At 35.2% G+C, this 20,109-nt stretch overlaps 1 protein-coding gene across 5 annotated transcripts in view; it reads right to left on the reverse strand.

The window, feature by feature from the left end:
* Nucleotides 1-20,109, reverse strand: part of ARHGAP18 (Rho GTPase activating protein 18) — a 175,355-nt gene that overhangs the window by 39,611 nt on the left and 115,635 nt on the right. For all 5 annotated transcript variants that reach the window (XM_033103376.1, XM_033103380.1, XM_033103378.1 and 2 more), the window contains exons 2-5: nucleotides 19,345-19,541; nucleotides 16,267-16,502; nucleotides 12,887-12,950; nucleotides 8,504-8,685 (exon numbers count right to left, since the gene is read on the reverse strand). In XM_033103376.1, the coding sequence (XP_032959267.1) occupies nucleotides 8,504-8,685; nucleotides 12,887-12,950; nucleotides 16,267-16,502; nucleotides 19,345-19,541 (679 nt within the window). The remainder of the gene's footprint in view (nucleotides 1-8,503; nucleotides 8,686-12,886; nucleotides 12,951-16,266; nucleotides 16,503-19,344; nucleotides 19,542-20,109) is intronic.

Consider the following 20,109-nt stretch of genomic DNA (forward strand, 5'->3'; position numbering starts at 1 on the left):
TGACAGGCAAATAAGAGGTATTTTTCTTATTTTTTGCCTTCCTCAAATGTTATCTACGATCTATTCTGCCTCTTTTAATATTAAATATATATAAGAAAACCAACTACAAGGTAGAAACATGAGTTTTTCTCACATATTTAATACAAATTACAGTCCCACTGTATTTACTGGTTACTAAAATAATCACTCTCTAACAGTTTGTTAAAAATCATATCAAGGTTATATCTTTTGTGGTCACCCATGACTTCCTAATTTAATCAAATGTCCAAGGATGTTCAACTGATCCCCTTTTATTCCCTTTGCTTTGCTCATTTGTGTACCATATCATTAACACTTCATTGTCTAAAACTATTGCAAAAGACATGTCCTAAAGTAGCTGTTCTCCAAGTGTAATCCAAGGAACCATTGGGGAACCCAACACCCTTTCAAGGAGTCCAACCAAGATTTCAAAACTATTTTAATAATTAATACGAAGACATTATTTGCCTCTTTCACTCTCATTTTTCCATGATTGTACAGTGGAGTTTTCCAGAGGTACAATACATGTGCTACTGCCACAGACTGAATGCAGAAGTAGATAAGACAATCAAAAAGTAGGTAAGACAATCAAGTTGCTAAGATTGAACGGCACCTTGAGCTGAGCCACCACTGAGCTCCCTAATGGTTCAGCTGGTTGGAGTGCGGGCTCTCAACCACAAGACTGCAGTTTGATTCCTCGACTCCCACAAGGGATGGTGGGCTGCACCCCCAGCAACTAACCACGGCAACTGGACCTGGAGCTGAGCTGTGCCCTCCACAACTAAGATTGAAAGGACAACCTGACTTGGAAAAAGTCCAGGAAGTACACACTGTTCCCCAGTGAAGTCCTGTTCCCCTTCCCCAATACAATCTTAAAAAAGAAAGAAACAACTTGCTAAAATATGAAACCATGCCACATTTCTTAATTGTTGTTTTCAAAAATACGGCTATTTTTCATAAAAATGTTATGCCAACTGTAGTATTGTGCTTTAAATGGAATAATAAATATTTTTAAACTTCTCAATTTTAATTTCTAATATGGTAAATATCCATAGGTATAACTAATGTAAACAAGTTTCCCCCCCATATAGTTATACACATATAGTTTTTTAAACTGCTCGTTTATCAAGAGAACTTCCTTTCTCTAGATATTCATGTTTCATAGTTCAAGAACACAAGTCTGTGACAAACAGCCACGGAACCCAATCCAAAGAAATTCTTTACATTCCAAAATCACTTTGGACCAACCTTCTTTATCTCCCCAAAATCTTTCATGGAATCATAATTTCTGTAGAAATCTGCATATGCCTTCTTTCTTGGTTCAGTCACAGCAAATTTATAGAGTGCTACAAACCCCAAGGAGACAACTAACACACTAAAAATATGAAATTAGAGATGCGGGGCCAAAAGGCCATGCATCCAAGGTTTCTTCAAAATGCTGGAAGCCATTGTCGTTATCCTCAACACCGACATCCTTCCTTGACTGATTTAAAAAAACAAACAAAAAAGTTTTTTGAGATCCTCGTAATTTTTAAGAGCCTAAAGGGATTATGAGACCAAAATGACTGACAGTCACTGTCCTAGAGCAATTCTTAAAATCTGCAGCTTTTGGTAATGGCACACCGTAAGCACTCAAAGTGTTGCGTATTATTGCTATACTTTTTTCACTGAACTTTTCCAATCATTGCAAGATTTCATATTTTTTTCCTTTTTTCCTAAATATTACTGCAAGGTATCAAAAAAGTGAAAAGGATAGTACTTATAGTTGATAAATTGTTTCTTACCCTGTTCTGTAAAAGTCTCCATACGGTAAGAATTATTACAGCATTATCTAGGTGGGGAAACTGAGGTCCAGTACAGAGATTTAAATAGCAGCCAGAGAGGTATTAAGGATGTCAATTCAGAGCTCCTAAATCCTAAATTCAGTAATCATTCTGTTCTGCTCCACTTTCCCATCTACCACAGCAGGCAGGGAGGAAGTAGGTTGATCAGTATTGACTAAGACTGTGAGGCCCTCAAGGAGAGAAGTCATGTCTTAATCACCTCTTTAACCCGATAGTACCATGGGCCTGGCACAGTGTAGTTTCTCAGACCCAGTGACCCCTACAAGGAGAAAGCACAGAATCAAATTCAGTGGGGTGCAGGGTCATTGGCTTGATACTCCCCTCATTTCCTGTGATTTGTACTGAGCTTGCCCTTTAAAATCACACAAAAGTCTTCACATTTTCCTCATGCTTAGCCCCAGAGTTCTGTTAATTGCCGTGTGTGCTAAAGGGCTACACCCAATCCTATTTACCAATGATTTATAAATATTTCATTTAAATCAGTTGTTTTGGTCATGTACTATAATCATTTAAAGCATTACCTGAGGTAAATGTTTAAAGAAACCTGAAATATTATTAGTTCAAACACTTGATTTACCTAGCAATACATGCCATGAGCTTGCTTTATTTATTTATTTATTTATTTATTTATTTATTTATTTATTTATTAACATTGTGCTTAATGAAAGGACTTAGTTCTTTATCTCAATGTTTAATTCATAGCAGCAGTTTTAAATATTTATGAAGTTTCCTGTCATTTTGTTTAGTTAATAGACTGGATGGTTCAGTTCAATGGCTAAGACAAGGCGGTGCAATTTCAGCAAAAGGAAGGCTCTTCACCTTTGAAAAATGTGTTTAAAGACAAGAGTGAAATAAAAATTTGGAATAGAGTCAATGGAATTGTAATAGATATATACAATGTCAGAGGGGCAATAGATTGGGGGAGGGGTTATCACTTTGTAAGGAGTGAAATGTCTATTACATTGTTTTGTACACCTGAAACTAATCATTAAAAATAAAATAAAAAATAAAAACAAATTTTCAAAAACTATGAAGTCATTCGTTCTCATTTATTACCTCATTTGTTATCTCATTAATCAGATAGCTCTCCCAGACTACACCCCTCTTTTGTAGCCTTGCAATATGAGGGACCCCTTGGGCAGTTCATTAGTTATGATGGAGTTGACTTTTTTACTCATCAAGTCATGCGAACTTCAACTTGGAAAGCAAGGGAATCTACTCTCACTTGGTCACTTTCCACACGTGACTTGTTTTATACTGTGTGCGAGGCAATTCATTTCTAACCTACGATTTTTTCATGTGTAATATGTGATTGTATTACAGTACTTAATTCAGTACAGTATTTAATTCATTCCCAGAGGATGAATACTTTTTTAAATAAATAAAATTTTAGGAATCTTTTAAATTTGCGGATTTTTAAAGTTTTTCCTTATTTTTTCAATGGAGAGCAATAGCCATAATTTAACCTTTTCTTGACAATTCAGGAATATGACCTTAAATACCTATTTTTAAATTGTGTACAAGTTTGTGTCTGCCTTAGATTTTCGGTCTCCTCACTCAATCCCAAACCATCATTTCTTCTACTGTCATTTAACTTACTCCAGAGGTGTTCCATTCTCTAGCAAATTCCGAACTCAGCCTCTATGTCTACTTTTTGGCCTTCAGTATGCATGGAATCGTGTTGCCAGAAAACCAAAGTTATAAAAGATGAATTTATTTGAATTAAACATATTTCAGTAAGAGTCCAAAAGACACCTAATAAGGACCTAAGAATTAAAATATAGAATACAGTCTTTACCATAGTTATCTCAAAGATCACTTCAAAGCTATGATCTTAAAAATTCCTACATAAAGCCTTAATGTTTTTAGTCTCCAAGGAAGGAGTGACATAAAATTTATTTTTTATATGATGGACCTAGCAAACCAGAATCTTACTTGCATAACATCCCAAACTATCCTGAAAAAGATGTCAGTAGCTCCAATACAAAGACACTTAAAAAAACTCAAATCAAATGCACATGTTTCTTCAGGGCACATTAAGTGGAGTCTACATGGTCTTCCAGAAAAAAAACTCTGGCTTCAAAAGCTAAGTCACTGAAGCAAAGCCTTAGCATGCCATGTAATCTCTCTAACTTGTTTCCTTGTATGAAAAATAGGAAACGCAGTATCTACCTCACAGAGATAATTTGATAAGCAAATGAAAAAATTACGGAGTATACTTTCTGAGATATAGTGGGTATATATTAACACAATTTGTGCTGACTAAAATTTTAAACTAAAGTACATTAAAGATTATAGAACACGAGCTCAAAATTTAAGAGGAGAAATTTGAATCCACTGTGAGAGATCATAAAGAATTAACAAAGATTGTTCAATGATGTAAGAAAAAGGAAGTGAATATAAAATGAGGTCAACAGACAACAATGCATTACATAAAGCCTACTTCTTATTTACAGAAGCAGAGGACCACGGAGTAGAAAGGGAATTAGAATTTCTAACTGCTTAGATACCTGCCTCAGAGTGGTGAATATAAATATTCACTTCATCAACCATATTGACGACTTGTGGAAAGCTTACAACATGCCCATGTCTTCTAGAAGACATATGGATAAATGAATGCTTGTAGAGATGAACAGATGCATACATGCATAAATAAATACATGGATTAATTGGCAATAATTATCAAAAGCAGGGCAGCTAATAATTTAAAAGGTGATTTTACATATTTTACCTAAATAAGTTCACAATCAGGAAAGACTTTTAACAGTAAAGATAGCTACTAAGCTATATTGTGTGCTAAGCAATTCATTTCTTACCTACGATTTTTTCATGTGCAATAGGATGGGCTAAGTTGTCCTTAGTAAACATGGAACAGAGGGGTGGAAATGGGAAGGTCATTTTAAGCTTGGACACCACATGAATAAAATCAAGAAGGTTGGTGAGCACAAATTAGTTTATTAAGCAGAGAATAAAATGAGATAGGAAGTTTCATTTTTAAGTCTACAAATGGAGATTAATTTATCTTATTCCGTTGTTTGAATCAACAACTAAAAAGTCATAATGCCTTCATTTTGTTTAGACTCTACTGTCACTTTAAATGCTTTCCATCTGTTCAGATGAAGACTGTCACTTTCTAAAGATACTTTCGCTACGGACAGTCGAGGAGTATGGGTCACCTCTTTAGGCCAAATGATACATATTCCTTAGCTTGCCCACTAGGCATAAAAATTCTTAAAGGCAGATTCATAAAAATATACAATAAAGCCTGGAAACACTCCAGATGTCCGCCATTAGGAGACTGGTTGAATAAATTGTGATTTTCTCACAGCGGAGTACAATGTATCTATCTATAAAAAGGAACGAGAAATATTTCTCTATACTACTATGGAGTCATCTCCAGAATATATCAGTAAGTGAAAAAAAAAAAAAAAAGAAAAAGCTCAAGGTGTAGAAAAATGAATTAACCTGTAAGGGAAGGACAAGAATAGGGTGAAGAATGCTCAAGGATAGAAGTTAGACTTTGAATATACCTTGATTTTAGTTTGCCTTTTGAACCATGTAAACATTTTCCAGGCTTACAAAACAAAAATAAATTTCAAGAAAAGGAATACCTGAAAATTGAAATTAAAATTAAACAACTTAATCCAACCTGATATGCAATTGGTAATTTACCACATGGAGAATAACTATCCTAAGTAACCTAAAACATAGTAATTTTATTGTTACATTCCTTTTCGGATACACCCCAAGGACACAAACAACTAAATAAAAGAAAAACAAGCATACACTGTTTTCTGGTAGTCATATTGTTTTGTTTTGTTTTGTTTTTTAATGTGTGTTTTTCTAGGACCCATCAGCTCCAAGTCAAGTAGTTGTTTCTATCTAGTTGTGGAGGGCACAACTCACAGTGGCCTATATGGGGATCGAACCAGGAACCTTGTTGTTAAGAGCACCGCACTTAACAACCAACTGAGCCGCCCCCCATATTGTTGATAGTAGTGTTAATATTGCTATCTGAGAATGCTGTGCATTAATGGATGCTAAAACAAACAAGTAATTATGTTATATTCTAATTATATTACCTGATGTATCCTAAGAACCACTATTCTCAGCACGAAATAAGCCATAGATGTACTTCTGTCCTCTGAAAAGCCTTTAAGCAACAACCAACGCAGAGAAAGAAATACTCCTAGTGTCCTGATCATAGTCAAAAGTGTATTTGTAGTTAACAGAACCAGCGTTACTTAAAACAGACAATTATAGGTCTGCAGCATAAAATACGCCAGACAAACATGGGAAATTTTGTGTAATGCCATTGTTATATATGTCTAAATCCATGAGTTGAGGTATTATTTTTACAAGAAGATTAAAATAAAGCAACACTAATTGGTCACTAGTGAAAGATGCTACGGAACAAAAAAAATTGAAAATCAGTAAATAAAACAAAGTAACCATTTTGAGAGTTTTGCTTAAAAGAAGTATTGAAATCAATCAATTTAAAAAGAAGAAATGCGACATTTTGTAACCATTAATAAACTAATAGATCTAAGCGTTGATCAGCAACAGCTGCTAATTTTACCAAAAGAGGAAGACAACCAGATATTTTGTATCTCTTAATAGAGTCACATGTGATTAGTCTTTACAAAAAAATGAACCTGAATATGATAAATCTAGAGTCAACCAATTTAAAGGAAACAGAAGAACATGGGAATACAATTAGTCAGAGGAGGTAAGTTCTCTACAACTTAACAACTAAATTTGATCAACAAATAAATTTTGAGGAAGGGAGGGAGGGAAGAAAGGATAAGGAGAAAGAGGGAGGGTAATGAAAGAGGGGAGAGAGGGAGGAAGGGGGAGAGTGAGAAAGAGGGAGAGAGAGGAAGGGAGAAAGAGAGAGTGAGCGGGGATGGGAGAGAGAAGGGAGGGTGAGAAGGAAGGGAGGGAGGAAGTAAGAGTCTTAAAAGACATCAACTACTGTAATACATAAAACTTATTTGAATCCTTATTCAAACAAACTGTAAAAAAAGAAATCTTGAAATTTGTGATACAATTTGAAATTTGAACAATGACTAAATATTTGAAATGAAAAATTCTTAATATTTTTTAAGACAGAATAATGGTAATATAGCTTTGGTTTTCTAAAAAAAAGAAAGCTCTTTAGCTTTTAGAAACACATACTGAAACATCTATAGACAAAATGTAATTCAGAGATGTGTTTCAAAATAATACAGATAGGGAGCTGGTTGGGGGTGCGGATGGGTGAGGACATCACTGCTGTAGCTAGGTGATGAATATTCAGAGGTTCATTATGCTATTCTTTTTAACGTTTGCATCTGTGGAATTCTACCAAATAAATAAATAAACTAACTGACCAACTAACAAACATACATTTTTAAAATAATTTAAACCATTCAGTAGCAATGAGCACACTCAATACACAGAGCTTGGTTTTTAAATACAATCTATTACCAAAAGGAACCAGGGCTCCTTGCAGAAATGGATTCTTTCAAGTCTGAGGGGAGAAAAAGCACAAGGTGAGCCAGGAACAGCTTGTACTAGAACGCAAATAAGTGAAAGAATGAGGGCATGTTAACATGACCTAGGAACCAGCTTGAAGGGCTCCTATTGGTCAAATTTGGGTAAATTTGCACGTCAAAGAAAAATGACAATGATTTATAAAACACTAAATGGAAAAAAGAAGCCATCAGTCCATAGTGATATTCAATAACAAAAAGAGAAAAGGGAGAAAAAACAATTATTACAGAAGATTGCCAGCCAATCAATGTAGAAGAAATTATAGAATCGGAAAATCACTATTTCTCAAATACCAGTTTAATTATTGTTTCAGGCAAATATTACAAATGCATAATGAAACCTCTGGGTGATAGGTTATTATTGACGGATAGGATACTCACTAGTCTCAAGGATCAAAAATTAGAATTAATTGCATATAAGAAAAGGTATCTTTACAATGGGCAGATGTGGTGAACAGCTTAACAAAGCGTTCAAACTTCCATCACCAATAAAGGAAACATATGACATTATGCCCCTCTTCTGATGGTGCAACAAAAAGCATACATATAATCTATGCAGTGGTTTGGCCAAAAATGTTTAACTCGAATCTAGTCATGAAGAAACAGACAAAATCAGAAATCTGATTTGGACTCTTCAAAAATATTAAAGAAAAAGCAAAAGGCCTGATCTAGATTCAAGTAAACCAAAAAGATGACATCAAATGCAACATATAACCCTTGTTTGAATCCCAGATGGAGAATGGAGAAGGGAGAAGCTATGGAGGACAATATTGTGACAATTGGGAAATGTTCAATATGACCATATATTAAGTACAATTTTGTTTTAGTGTTCAATGTCTTAAGTATTATAACTGTGTTTTGTTTTATATGCCCTTAGGCTAAAAAAAGTGAGTCAATATATGATAACACAACATATATACAGACAGATGTAGAAAGAAAGAAAGCAGAGTTTGTAAAATGCTAACTGTTGCATGGATCTCCATGAAGGCTATACGGGTGTTTTCTATACTATTCTTTCAACTTTATATAGGTTTGAAAATATCAAAATAAAAAGCTGATTAAAAATAAACTATTCTGTTTAGTGATAGCTGAATCAGTACTACGTACAGGTAACAGGGTATCATAGCCTTTGTTCTTCTGTGTCCGATCCTTGGAGCTCTCTTTCTGATTGACGGCTTGCTCTGCAAATGATACCTCCAGGGTGATGATATCTGTTTCAGAGGCAGGTGCCTCCTCTGGCTCTGGTGGGATCAGTTCCTTTTCACCAGCAACTAGGCTACATGCCTGGTCTGAGGAAAAAAACAAAAACAAAAGACCCAGTTCACACACTGTATTTCTTTTTTTTTTCTTTTTTTTAACTTCTAATACATTGACTAAATAAAAACCTTTGGGAAAAGTACTATTTACTATAGGCAATAATTAATGGTTATTTTAACAGTGAAAAGTATACTCAAGGAATTCTACCAATGGTACACAGGGGGTAGAGAAGGGATGGTGGTGACTAGAAAGCCACAGTTCAATTGTGGACTCTTTCTCTGAGGTCACAATTCTTAGATTGGATCCAATTCCAAAATATTGCTCGATGATCTCAAACTCTGAATGAAAAATCTCACAAAAATTTAGTAGATTTAATTGTTGTTTTATTTTCCACTGGGGGATTAAAAAGCAAAGAAAGAGAAGAAGGAGGTTAGTTGTAATCTGTCTTAGAACTAGTGATACATTATTTAATTTCCTCACAGTGAAACAGATTCCTGGACTAGACCTGTTCACTCCCTGCCTTCCTTTCTGGAATGTTACCTACCTATCATAGTAAAAATGCAAAAACAAGAGTTAATGCCAAAAAGTTATCACTGTGGGAGTCAAGTCTGGAGGTACCTGGTACAGGAATCAATAGGTTTTGCGCTTGATTCTATCAAAGACTATAAAAGGTCCTATAAGTATAAACGTATTCAAATAACTTCCAGACGTTTACATCATTTCAAGAGTATAATAAGTTTAATTTTTTTCCTTTTTTTTTTTTTTTTTTTTTTGGTTTGTTTGCTGTTAATCCTACAGAGGGAAAAATAATATTTGAAAACCCATTTGCTGAAAACACCACCTTTAAGCTTTGGAGAAAGTACATCAATCTATTTGATACGTTTTTGGTTTCAACGAAACTCACATTTGAAAAAAACCCTGGAACTAATGACTGGATTAGTTTTATTTTCTCATTGCAGACCTTTAATTCCTGGGGAGCTCTTGGATAGTATTTATCTGCTGTTATCTATGCTACATGTTATGCTTTTTCAACAGCTTGTGATAATTTTTTTTAGAATAGTAACTAGACATTTATACAATTAATTTTTAAAGTATGAATGTCAAAGTACATTTTTTGTTGTCTTTTCCCACTGGTTTACCCTGTTTTCTCTTTTACTGTGAATATGTAAACTGGTTTCTTAGGAAACCATTTTAAGGTAGGAAAAAAAATATATTAACCATTTTTTTTTAAATTAGAAGCTACTTTTCCAGAAGTTTAAGAAGAATCTTAAAACTACTCCCTTTCTCCTCAGCACCCCTAGGTCAGAATTACAATAAACATCCTCATCCCCAACAAATGTCCTGTGCCGAATTAAAAACTGAGGAGAGAAATTATAATTAAATTATAACACATTTAAAACATATAAATTTCCTCCAAAATGTGGCAAAAAAATAAAAAGGCACATAAAAGCATCAAGGTTCAAATGGTAAATCAAGTTAAGGCAGCTGGTAGGATAAAGTTTCAGAAACGAAGGAGGGATCCTGCTACAAGAAACCAATGGTTCCTTGGCTAATAACGGTATCTATGAATCAATGATCTAATCTCAAAGAGAAAAGTTAAGACAATGCTGAGATAATCCTTTTGACTTTTAAAGTCCCCAAGTGTAAAGAATATAATTTCTTTCATCAGTTCTCCTTTGGTTTTGAAGTAGTCAATAGTAGCAGGTTATACATATTTTACAAAAGTTTTTCAATTATCTGAATTACCCTAAGTGCCTTTATTTATAAAAAGATTTGTCTTTCCTCCATGGAAATCAAAAATAATAATAATAAAAAGAAGAAAATACACATTAGTATGAGAGTTTTAAAAATTATTTGTGCATGGTGTTATTAATATATCTAAATGTATGTGTTAAACACTGGGTCATTCATATACACAGAGCTGTATCATTTGATGAAAAGTTAAAATTGATACTTAACAGTAGATTAATTAACCCTTGCAGCATTATAACTTTTACAACAACTTCATAACTTTTTCATTTAGACAAAGTACATTTGATTAAACATGTATAAACACCTAAGTATAGGGAAAACATTTACAATAGACTATGTCACCCATGCCTTCAGATTTCAAGCAGAAGAGCTCTACTTTTTAACTCCAATGTTTTCATTCAGAACTTTTCAGTGTTTACATAACACTGGTAATTCACTGGCTAGCAAAAGAGTATGGCATCATCCAGAACAGGTGCAGCAGTAAATACTTAGTGACCTGGATGGAGTTACACACATTCTCTTATTCTCATTGGAGGCTCTATGCCTACTTTGCAGCATTCCAGCAAAAGCAGATGTAAATCAGGCAGCAAGTGTGTCACACTTCAGTCGCCTGTTGCAAGCTAGGCTGGAAAGCACTCATAATGAAATGTCTTCCAGAACTTCTATTTATATAGCCTGCACATCACCACCTCTGGCAAGAGAGGAAAACACCAAGAAAAGACAATGTTTTCCTCAGTATTCATTTAGCAATTGCCAGTCACTCTTCCCCAAAGCCGAAAGCATATTGACACTGGCACAAAAGGTTCATTTGTCTGTTTTTCTGGATGACCCAGCTCCCTTGCAGGCCAGCACTGGCTGTTCTAGCTTGCTTGCCACTTGAGTATTTGCTGGTATGTAGACTTGGGAAAACACCTAGTAATTTCGTTCTGATAAAAAAAAAACATGCAACTAAGAAAGCACAGAATAGTAAAAAGCAAGTATTTTACAGATATACTAAGTTGGTGCAAAAGTAATTGCAGGGGTGGCCAGATGGCTCAGTTGGTTAAAGCGCAAGCTCTGAACAACGTCAATTCCTGCTGTGGGATGGTGGACTGCGCTCCCTGCAAGTAAAGATTAAAATTGACGACTGGACTTGGAGCTGAGCTGTGCCCTCCACAACTAGATTGAAGGACAACAACTTGGAGCTGATGGGCCCTAGAAAAATACACTGTTCCCCAATATTCCCCAATAAAATTATTTTTAAAAAGTTCTTGTAAAAAAAAAAGTAATTGCAGTTTTTGCAATTATTTTTAACCTTTTAAACCACAATTACTTTTGCACCAACCCAATATATAGACATGTATGTGTCTATACCCTCACCATGCACACATTTACATATAACCACAGATGTGTGTATGTGTGTAGTGGGGTTTTTTTGGTTTTTTGTTCGTTTGTTTGTTTGTTTGTTTTTAAGGCAGGAGGGCAGGACAGAAGTTCTCAGAAAAGTATAGAAGAAAAATAGAGATACTGGATGTTCCAAGACTCCAAAATGCCCCATATAATCTTAGACTAACTCCTGATTTTTATAAGATGGTTGTGAACACTTCCTGGTCCTCCAGTCTACCTGATACTCCTCCCCAATTATTTCCAATCCAAATGCAACACTACTTATGGCACGGACTCTCGAGGTGCCAGGTCTTAGGAACATAAACAAAAGAAAAGGACAAGTCCCTTAGCTAGACTCCCGCAACCACAAACCACCTTTGTTATAGCTTTTAAATAACAACACATTAAGGATTAAATGTTTAAGTTTAAGTCTATTACTTTAATGTAGAACATTTTTCCTTTTTGTAAATTAATGAAATAACTATAAATTCTCTCTTGATAAGTACTAATAAATTCTTAATATTTATTTCATCCATGCCTTGAATTTCTAATCTGTTTCTAAAATAACAGACATAGAAAAGTATGTAAAAGAGAATTACAATTAATTGTCAAAAAAAAAAAGTTAACTTTTTCAGTTTTTCTAAACTTCTGGAAAGCAACCCATTTATGAATTAAGAACTTATGATTTGAGAACAAGGCTTCAAATTCACTGGCTCCACTTACTAGCTGTATGGGAAAGTGACTTCACACATCTAAGGTATAGCCCTCTCATCTGTAAAATGAGTCAAGAACAATGCCTACTACTCCATTGAGTTCTTGAGTATATTATGTTAGGTAAACACCTCTGAGCAGTACCTGGCACATGGTAAGCATTCAGGAAAAGTGACTATGTATAGAAATGTTAGAAAATATAGGCATACAAAAGTTAACAACGACAACAACAACAAAATCAAAGGCTCACTATATTCTCTGCCTTTTGTAATTATCCACCTGGGTAGTTTATCTCAATATTTTAATAGAATTTGCTTACTAGAATTGAAAGTGAATGTTTTAAAAGGCTATATCTGTTTGTTATACTAATAAATGGGAAATTACAAGAGAACAGGTCCAACATACCATCTTTTCCTTGGTATTTGTTTTCATTTGTTCTGACTGACTGTGATTCAGTGCCATCTGGAGCCTAAAGATAGAAAATGGGCCATTTAGTCATCTCCAACTCACAACCAGAAAAATGGTATTGCAAATAACTCCATTACTAACCTTTAGCGTTTAAGAACTGTATTCAGAATTATTACAATCACAGAGAATAAAAAGTACTATGGTTATAACAAATATTTGAGGACCCACAAAATGTAAGACACAACACTGAGTCCTACGGAGAATATGAAAAATATCAAGAGTTTCCCTGCCATCAAGAATGCCACTATTTAGTTGACGGGAAAAGACAAACGTATCAAAAAGCTAGTAATATCCATCAACAGATGAGTAGATGTGGTCTATCCACACAATGGAATATCATTTGGCAATAAAAAGAAATGAAGTACTGATACATGCTACAACATAGATGGACCATTATACTAACTGAAAACATTATACTAACTGAAAGGAACCAGTCACAAAGGTCACATATTATATGATTCCATTTCTACAAACTGTCCAGAATAGACAAATCACAGAGGCAGAAAGCAGACTAGTGGTTGCCTAGGAGTGAGGAGGGGAATATGGAGAATGACTGCTAGTAGGTATGGGCTTTCTTTTGGAAATGATGAAAATGTGCTAAAATTGTTTGTGGATGATGGTTGCGAATCTGTGAATATACTAAAAAAACTCTGAACTGTAGACTTTAAATGGGTGAATTGGATGTTGTGCACATTATATCTCAACTATGTTATTATAAAACAAAATTACAAGTTGACATGTAGATAATAAAATAGAAATCTTCAAATTAAAAAAAAAAAGCTAGTAACAAATGTGAGATGAATTAAAACTAAATAACCAAACAAGCGATAAAAGCCAGACATGCAAAGGAACTCCCTTTTTCAAGGGGTGATAGCAGTGACATCCAAGGAATGTAGCCCTCCAAGGGTTGATGGACACAGTACGACATGCTCACTCTCCTCACCAGTAAGTGTGGCCAGGCAGTACTTCCTTCTTTCCCAGTGGCTTCAGAAGGAATTCAGTAATCAGGAAGGGGAGTCTAGATCAGTCATACACAGACGTCTATTTGAATGAATTATTTCTAAAATAATCATTCTATTGGATTTTCATCTCTACACAAAAGAAGGTAGCCTTTGTAGTTGCCTTCATGATACATTTCACCTCGAACTCTGAGCCAAGTACTTCTCCCTCTACCTGAACTCTAGGAAATATCTAGAAAAGCTCTGGGGCAGGTACATAGAGACAGTTAGTGCACTACCTAGAGACCGACGGTAGCCAGGAGCGTGCATAGGGACTACCAAATCACAGTAATGGTACAGAAGGGGGAAAGGGGAAGTCATGGTACTACTTTCACCACCCTCAGGACTGAGTAATACCACCCGCCTTTGTCTGCCCACAAGCCTGAAGAAGGTGAGCCCCCCATGGCACAATGAATACAGTGAGTGTTGCTAATCTTAAATAGGAACACATAGTTTGGAGCATGTGGTCAGAATTGTTGTCCTTAGCAATTGAAGATGACAGTGCAGATGGTATTCATTTCTGTATCATATTTCCTAGTGTCAGCAAGGTCTTTATGAGAAAGGATTTAAAATGAAAGAGCTGAGTATATACTTATTTGAGAACAGAAGAACTACAAGTGAAGATGGTTGGCCCATGTTTGCTTGAGGGATAGAGAATACAGTTCTAATGGATGGCAATGTTTCAATGAAAGGCAAGCAGTGTAAGCAAGTTAACATTATTTTAATGTACCTGTGCTATTAGGCTGCTGCAAAAGTAATTGCGGTTTAACAGGTTAAAAATAATTGCAAAAACTACAATTCCTTGTCCACCAACCTAATATTTCTCTTTTCATGACTCAATCAGATGATACAATCCACCAATTACCTTGGACTCAAATGATGTAGATTAGGCCTGACTACGAGTAGGAAAAAAATGCTGCTCCTAGCACCTAGTAGGAATATCGTCTTAGAAATTGGCATGAATCTCCACGTGTGTTTTCCCCCCTCCCCCCCTTCCTTCCTCTTACCTCCCTTAGAAAGGATTTTTTAATTGGGAAGGACATGTCACAATACTATATTCCCTTACCATTTCATTTTTCTACAGCTGGAAACCTAGTCCAGTCCAACGCCAGTGGATGTCCCAGATAATCACTGGGAGGCAAGCAAGTGCTTAACTGCCTCACAGCAGCAAGAGGACTGTCTAGAACCATCCAGTGACCCAAAACCTATAAAATAGACTAGTCTGATCCACAATTGACCATGCGAATGGAGTTAAAATCTGTAGCTAGCTATAAAGGATTTCTTAGAAGAATGAAATATCTCCAAAGAAGCAAAAAACCTCTACGTGACAGACAGATACTTTAAATATAAACCCTCTCATTCCCTCATTTCTGTTTTTTTTTAATAGTGTACATAGAATCTCATGTTTGGATTACTTAATATCAGAATTACGTATGGAAACCCAAATATAGCAGGATGCATAGTGGTTAAAAGCACATACTGTAGTCAAACAAATTAGGGCTTACTACCTACGGGACACTGAACAAGTTCCTTAAAGTCTATGAGCCTCAGCTGTAGAATGGAAATGGTACTACCTCACTCAAAGGACAGCTGTAAGGATTAAATGAGAGAAGGCAAGGAAAGCGGTTACCCCAGTAAGTATTCAGTAATAGTGGCAGCAATTATTGGTGGTATTATTATCGTTGCAATCATTGCTCAGGGTAGGTCTCTTACCATGCCTTCCCTGACATTTTTTTATTCGTAAGTCCCAGTCTCTACCAGACTCCAACAGCTACCACTAATAACTTAATCATCTTGACAAATATTTACTCACATTTTCTAAGTGCTAGGCACCGTGCTAAGCGCTAAGCTAAGCACAAAAGGGAAGTTATTCCAGGTTTCTGGGTTCCTGCTTTATAATTCAGCTGCAATTAGCTCCCTCACATTTCACTTCCAATCATCCCCCAGCGAGTCTAGGAAAAAGTCAAATACTCCTACAAGAGTGAAGAGATAAGGAAGAATCCCCTACCTCTTACTGTTCTATTAGTAACAACGGGTAGTCACGTTGTCTGCGGGGTTAGGGCCACTCCTCTGGCTCCAAGGACACCTAATATAAGGATTATCACACTGAATTTTACATTGTTTAATTTTCTACCCCATTAAAATAACTTCTACAAGGACAAGGATCGAGTCCCTCTAGTTCACTGCCTGCACAGAGCTTTATTACCTGGAATATAATAAGTGCTCAGTAAGTTTTTAGTAATTTGAATTAAACGGGATTCGTCTAGTTGATTCTAAGTAATTACCCCTTTGCTATACCATCAAAAAAAGAAAACCTACTTTTTCTTTTGACTCTCTCCGTTGAGCAAATATGTTTCTGACATCGGGAATCTGGTGTTGTTTATTTTTTTTCCTTAAGGTCTGGTAGACCATCTCTACCCGTTTCTGAACAGCAGCTGCCTGCGTCCGAGTCAATGTTGATAGAAACGTCATTCTTTCTTGAGGATCTTCAGCAGACTCCCCAAAGAGAATGGAGAAACCAGCCTCCTTAAGCCATTCTTCTTCCAATTCGCCCTCTGAGACAGTAGGAAAGAAATGGTATTTAAAATCACGAAATATAATCACGTCTACATTTTTTAAGCTTTTAAAAAATTCTTACTGAAACTCCTCTATCACAACCAAACCACAGTGCTAAGAATCATTATCTGAAACTTGGACAACTGCCAAAAACTCCAGCCACAGAGATATCAAATTTTAGATCCATTTCATATATATACTCAATTAAAATTTTTAAATGACTTCACATGTAATTAACCTCTATAACTTCTCTGTGGATTAACTATGGGAAGATAATACTGTTCCATTTCCAGAGATGAGCTAGCAATGAAAATATAACTTATTTCCATCAGGTTACAGAAGGAAGTCAATGCTGGGGATATCTATTAAAGCCCTGTTTCTTGGCTTAAATTCAGCATTACCCTAGCGTCAAACACTAATTGATGGAAAGGTTTGTTTTCTCTGTTCAATGTGGTTGACAGCGAATGTGGCAAAGTAAAGAGCATTTGACAGCACGACCTAATCAATTTCAAATTAATTTTTTTAATCCCCCTAGTCAGCATATCAGACTCATTTTTCATTTTACAAATTTTAAAAAAAGCACACTATCTTCAGCAAAACTAGCTTATTTTAGTCAACAAATTACATAACAATCCATTTAAAACACTCGAAGCTGGATGTAAACAGTAAAGAAATACTATGTAAGATCTAATAAAAGTTATAGAAAAATGGAAAGCTAAAATAGATTCATTGCAAGCACCAAATTTATAGAGGGAAGTGAAAGACCAACTACTTGGGACATAAAAGACCTGCATCTATATACCCTATTTCTGCATCTTGATATCCATGTCACTTTGGTCGAGTCACTTAGCCTCAAGGTGAGTGACTCTGTTTTCTCATCTGTAACCTACAGCACAGCTGTGCTGGCTGCCTCATAACCAAATATGAGAATGTTATACGAGAAGAGCTTTGCAGGGCTCTATTATAGCCTGTATCACATGATGTAGTACTGACCGGTTTTCCTGTCTATCCTTTTACATTATATAAACTCCTTGAGGGTAGAAATCAAGTATTAATAACCTTGGCTGCAAGAAATGTAATGTAGTACCAGACGTTCTGAATGCCAGGCAAAAAATAACTGTTTACTACTGACTTAAAAACCAGCCATTATTATTAATCCCATTAAGGTAGAACTCAGTACAGGTGTATAAAACCAAATAGCAAAAAAAACAACAACAACAACAACAAAAAAAACCACAAACAAACAAAAATTATAATAAATACTCATTTGTTCCATTAGTAAGTAGAGGTAAACACAATTTAAAGTCAAAGAAAAGGCATGGACATGTAAAAGCATTCACAATTCATCTTGATAATCACAATGAACTACAATCTATGAGTTCATTTTAATCTTGGAAAATTATGAAATAGCTAATGACATATGGCTATGTTTCAGGCCTGAATGCTTTTCTGTAAAATGTTTTCTCCTTATTCAGCAGGCCACTAGTACACTGCTTCCATCTTGAAATATTGAGACAGAAAGATTGAGATACTATTATCACAAATAAGCCCGACTTCACTGGTAAAATGAGAAAGAATGAGAGCATAATGAAAGAGAACCCAAACAAAAGAATGAATTGATTATAACTTTCTTTTCTAAATCTAAGAAATGTTAAATTAAGAAAATCTCCAATTTTTTTCTTTTTAAAGTAATACTGGTAGATTTTTCAAGCAATGTTATAGCAAAGGAGGAAAATTTATTTATGTAGCTTTGGCCACTTAAACAATTCAATACTAGGTCATTTAGATAAGAAGCCTTCTGTTGAAAAAGAGATCATTATTAGTGGGTCATGAAGCATGGACTGTGGCGCCTACCTTTTTTCGCATTTGTATCAACTTATAAACCAAAGACATACTGATAAACATATGGATGGCACAAGGCACAGAAAGAAAAGTAATACAATAGATGCCAGAATTGGGAATCAAAACTTGGTGACTGCTTGAATTTAAGAGATTGAAAGAAACGATATGAAATTCAAAGGGGAAAAAGTCAAGTTTGACATGCTTCTTCCATAACGTCAAATATAGTAGTGAGAATGTGGTAAATATGGCTAGAAGGAAACCTGACAAAAAATATGAACCAAATATGAGAAAGAAGCAAATATAGAGGCTAAAAATACTACTGCCACCTTTTACTGTCCAAATCTATACCCTTAGGTGAGCTGGCTCACCCTGTAGCATTGCGTCCAATCTGGAGTACTACACTTTGAAAGATAAGACGACTGGGACAGGTCTGAAGCCACCCACAAGGATTGGTTTATGTGAATCTTTTTTCCTTCTTCAAACATTTGAAAGGCTATCATGTAAAAATAGGATAGAATTGTTCTGCACTTCCAAAAAAGCAAGACCACAGCACGTGAGTCAAAGGTAGAGCATAGCAAATTGTAGATCAAAGCATATAGAACCTCAAAACAATCCAAGCTGAATGACCAATGAAAACAGTATCGCTGCATCCACACCCACTAGAAGCCAGGATACTATTTGGCTAGAATACCACAGAAGCAATTCAAAGGTCAAATCTCACCCTAAATTCGATGATACAGTAAGCTTAGCCAACAAGATTATAGCTAGACAAGCCGAAAGGAATTGACTCATGTCACTTGTATTTGGCAGCTGCAGCCATAAATCTGCCACAAATAGTAATTTTCAAGTTGAAAGGCAACTAGCATTATCTTTTTTAGGTTGCTCTTTCTTTAATTGTTTTATTGTTGCTGTTGTGCTCCTCTTCCTTTCCATGCATTCACCTCCCATAAATACTTATGCAAACCAAAACAAAAAAAGTTTTATTTATTTAGTTATTACCATCAGGCTCTTTGACAACCACCACCTCTTGATCTTCTTGTCTGTTCTCACTTGATTTCTTGATGTTATCTACTTCAGTCCAATAGTCATCCATACGTAGTTCATCCACAGAATCCTGAGAACTCGATCGATCAAATGGAGGCTTTTCCTTAACTTTGGTGATTTCTTGGTTCATAGTGTACTGGCCAGACCTACGACTACAAATTCAAAAGGAAACATGGTTCATTTTAGTACATGAGGAAGTAGTGCGATTTCTAACGTATCATAGCACCGAGCTGGCGAATTTGGAAACTCCTAAGTTCTCCTTAACAAAACCAAAGAAAGAGTATATATTTTGAAACTATTTACCTTGAGATGCTACTAATTATGTTTGTAGAATGAACAGAATTTTATTCTTTACCAAAATGAGATAATGAAGAACTAGTAGCAATGTGAGAAATCATTTTTCCATTTTCATTTCACTTAACGGACTTCTTTAAACTAAAACTTTCTTCTTAGAAAACAATAAGTTAAATCTTGATTAGAGGCTATTGGTTAATTAAATTAGGACTGAATTTTACACAATATTTCATATTTATCATTTGTACCTGTAAATCAAACTCAGTCAACCCTTATATAGCAAATTACCTGCAATCAATGAACAAGGTACTTTTTGAATTTCCATTTTATTTTTGGAACGAAAACATATATAGAAGAATGATATATTAAGTTCATTGTTACACTCTACTACAGAAAGCAAGTTTTAATCTACTTATAAATGTACCC

Source organism: Rhinolophus ferrumequinum, chromosome 3, assembly GCF_004115265.2.
Source record: "Rhinolophus ferrumequinum isolate MPI-CBG mRhiFer1 chromosome 3, mRhiFer1_v1.p, whole genome shotgun sequence".
Taxonomy (NCBI): domain Eukaryota; kingdom Metazoa; phylum Chordata; class Mammalia; order Chiroptera; family Rhinolophidae; genus Rhinolophus; species Rhinolophus ferrumequinum.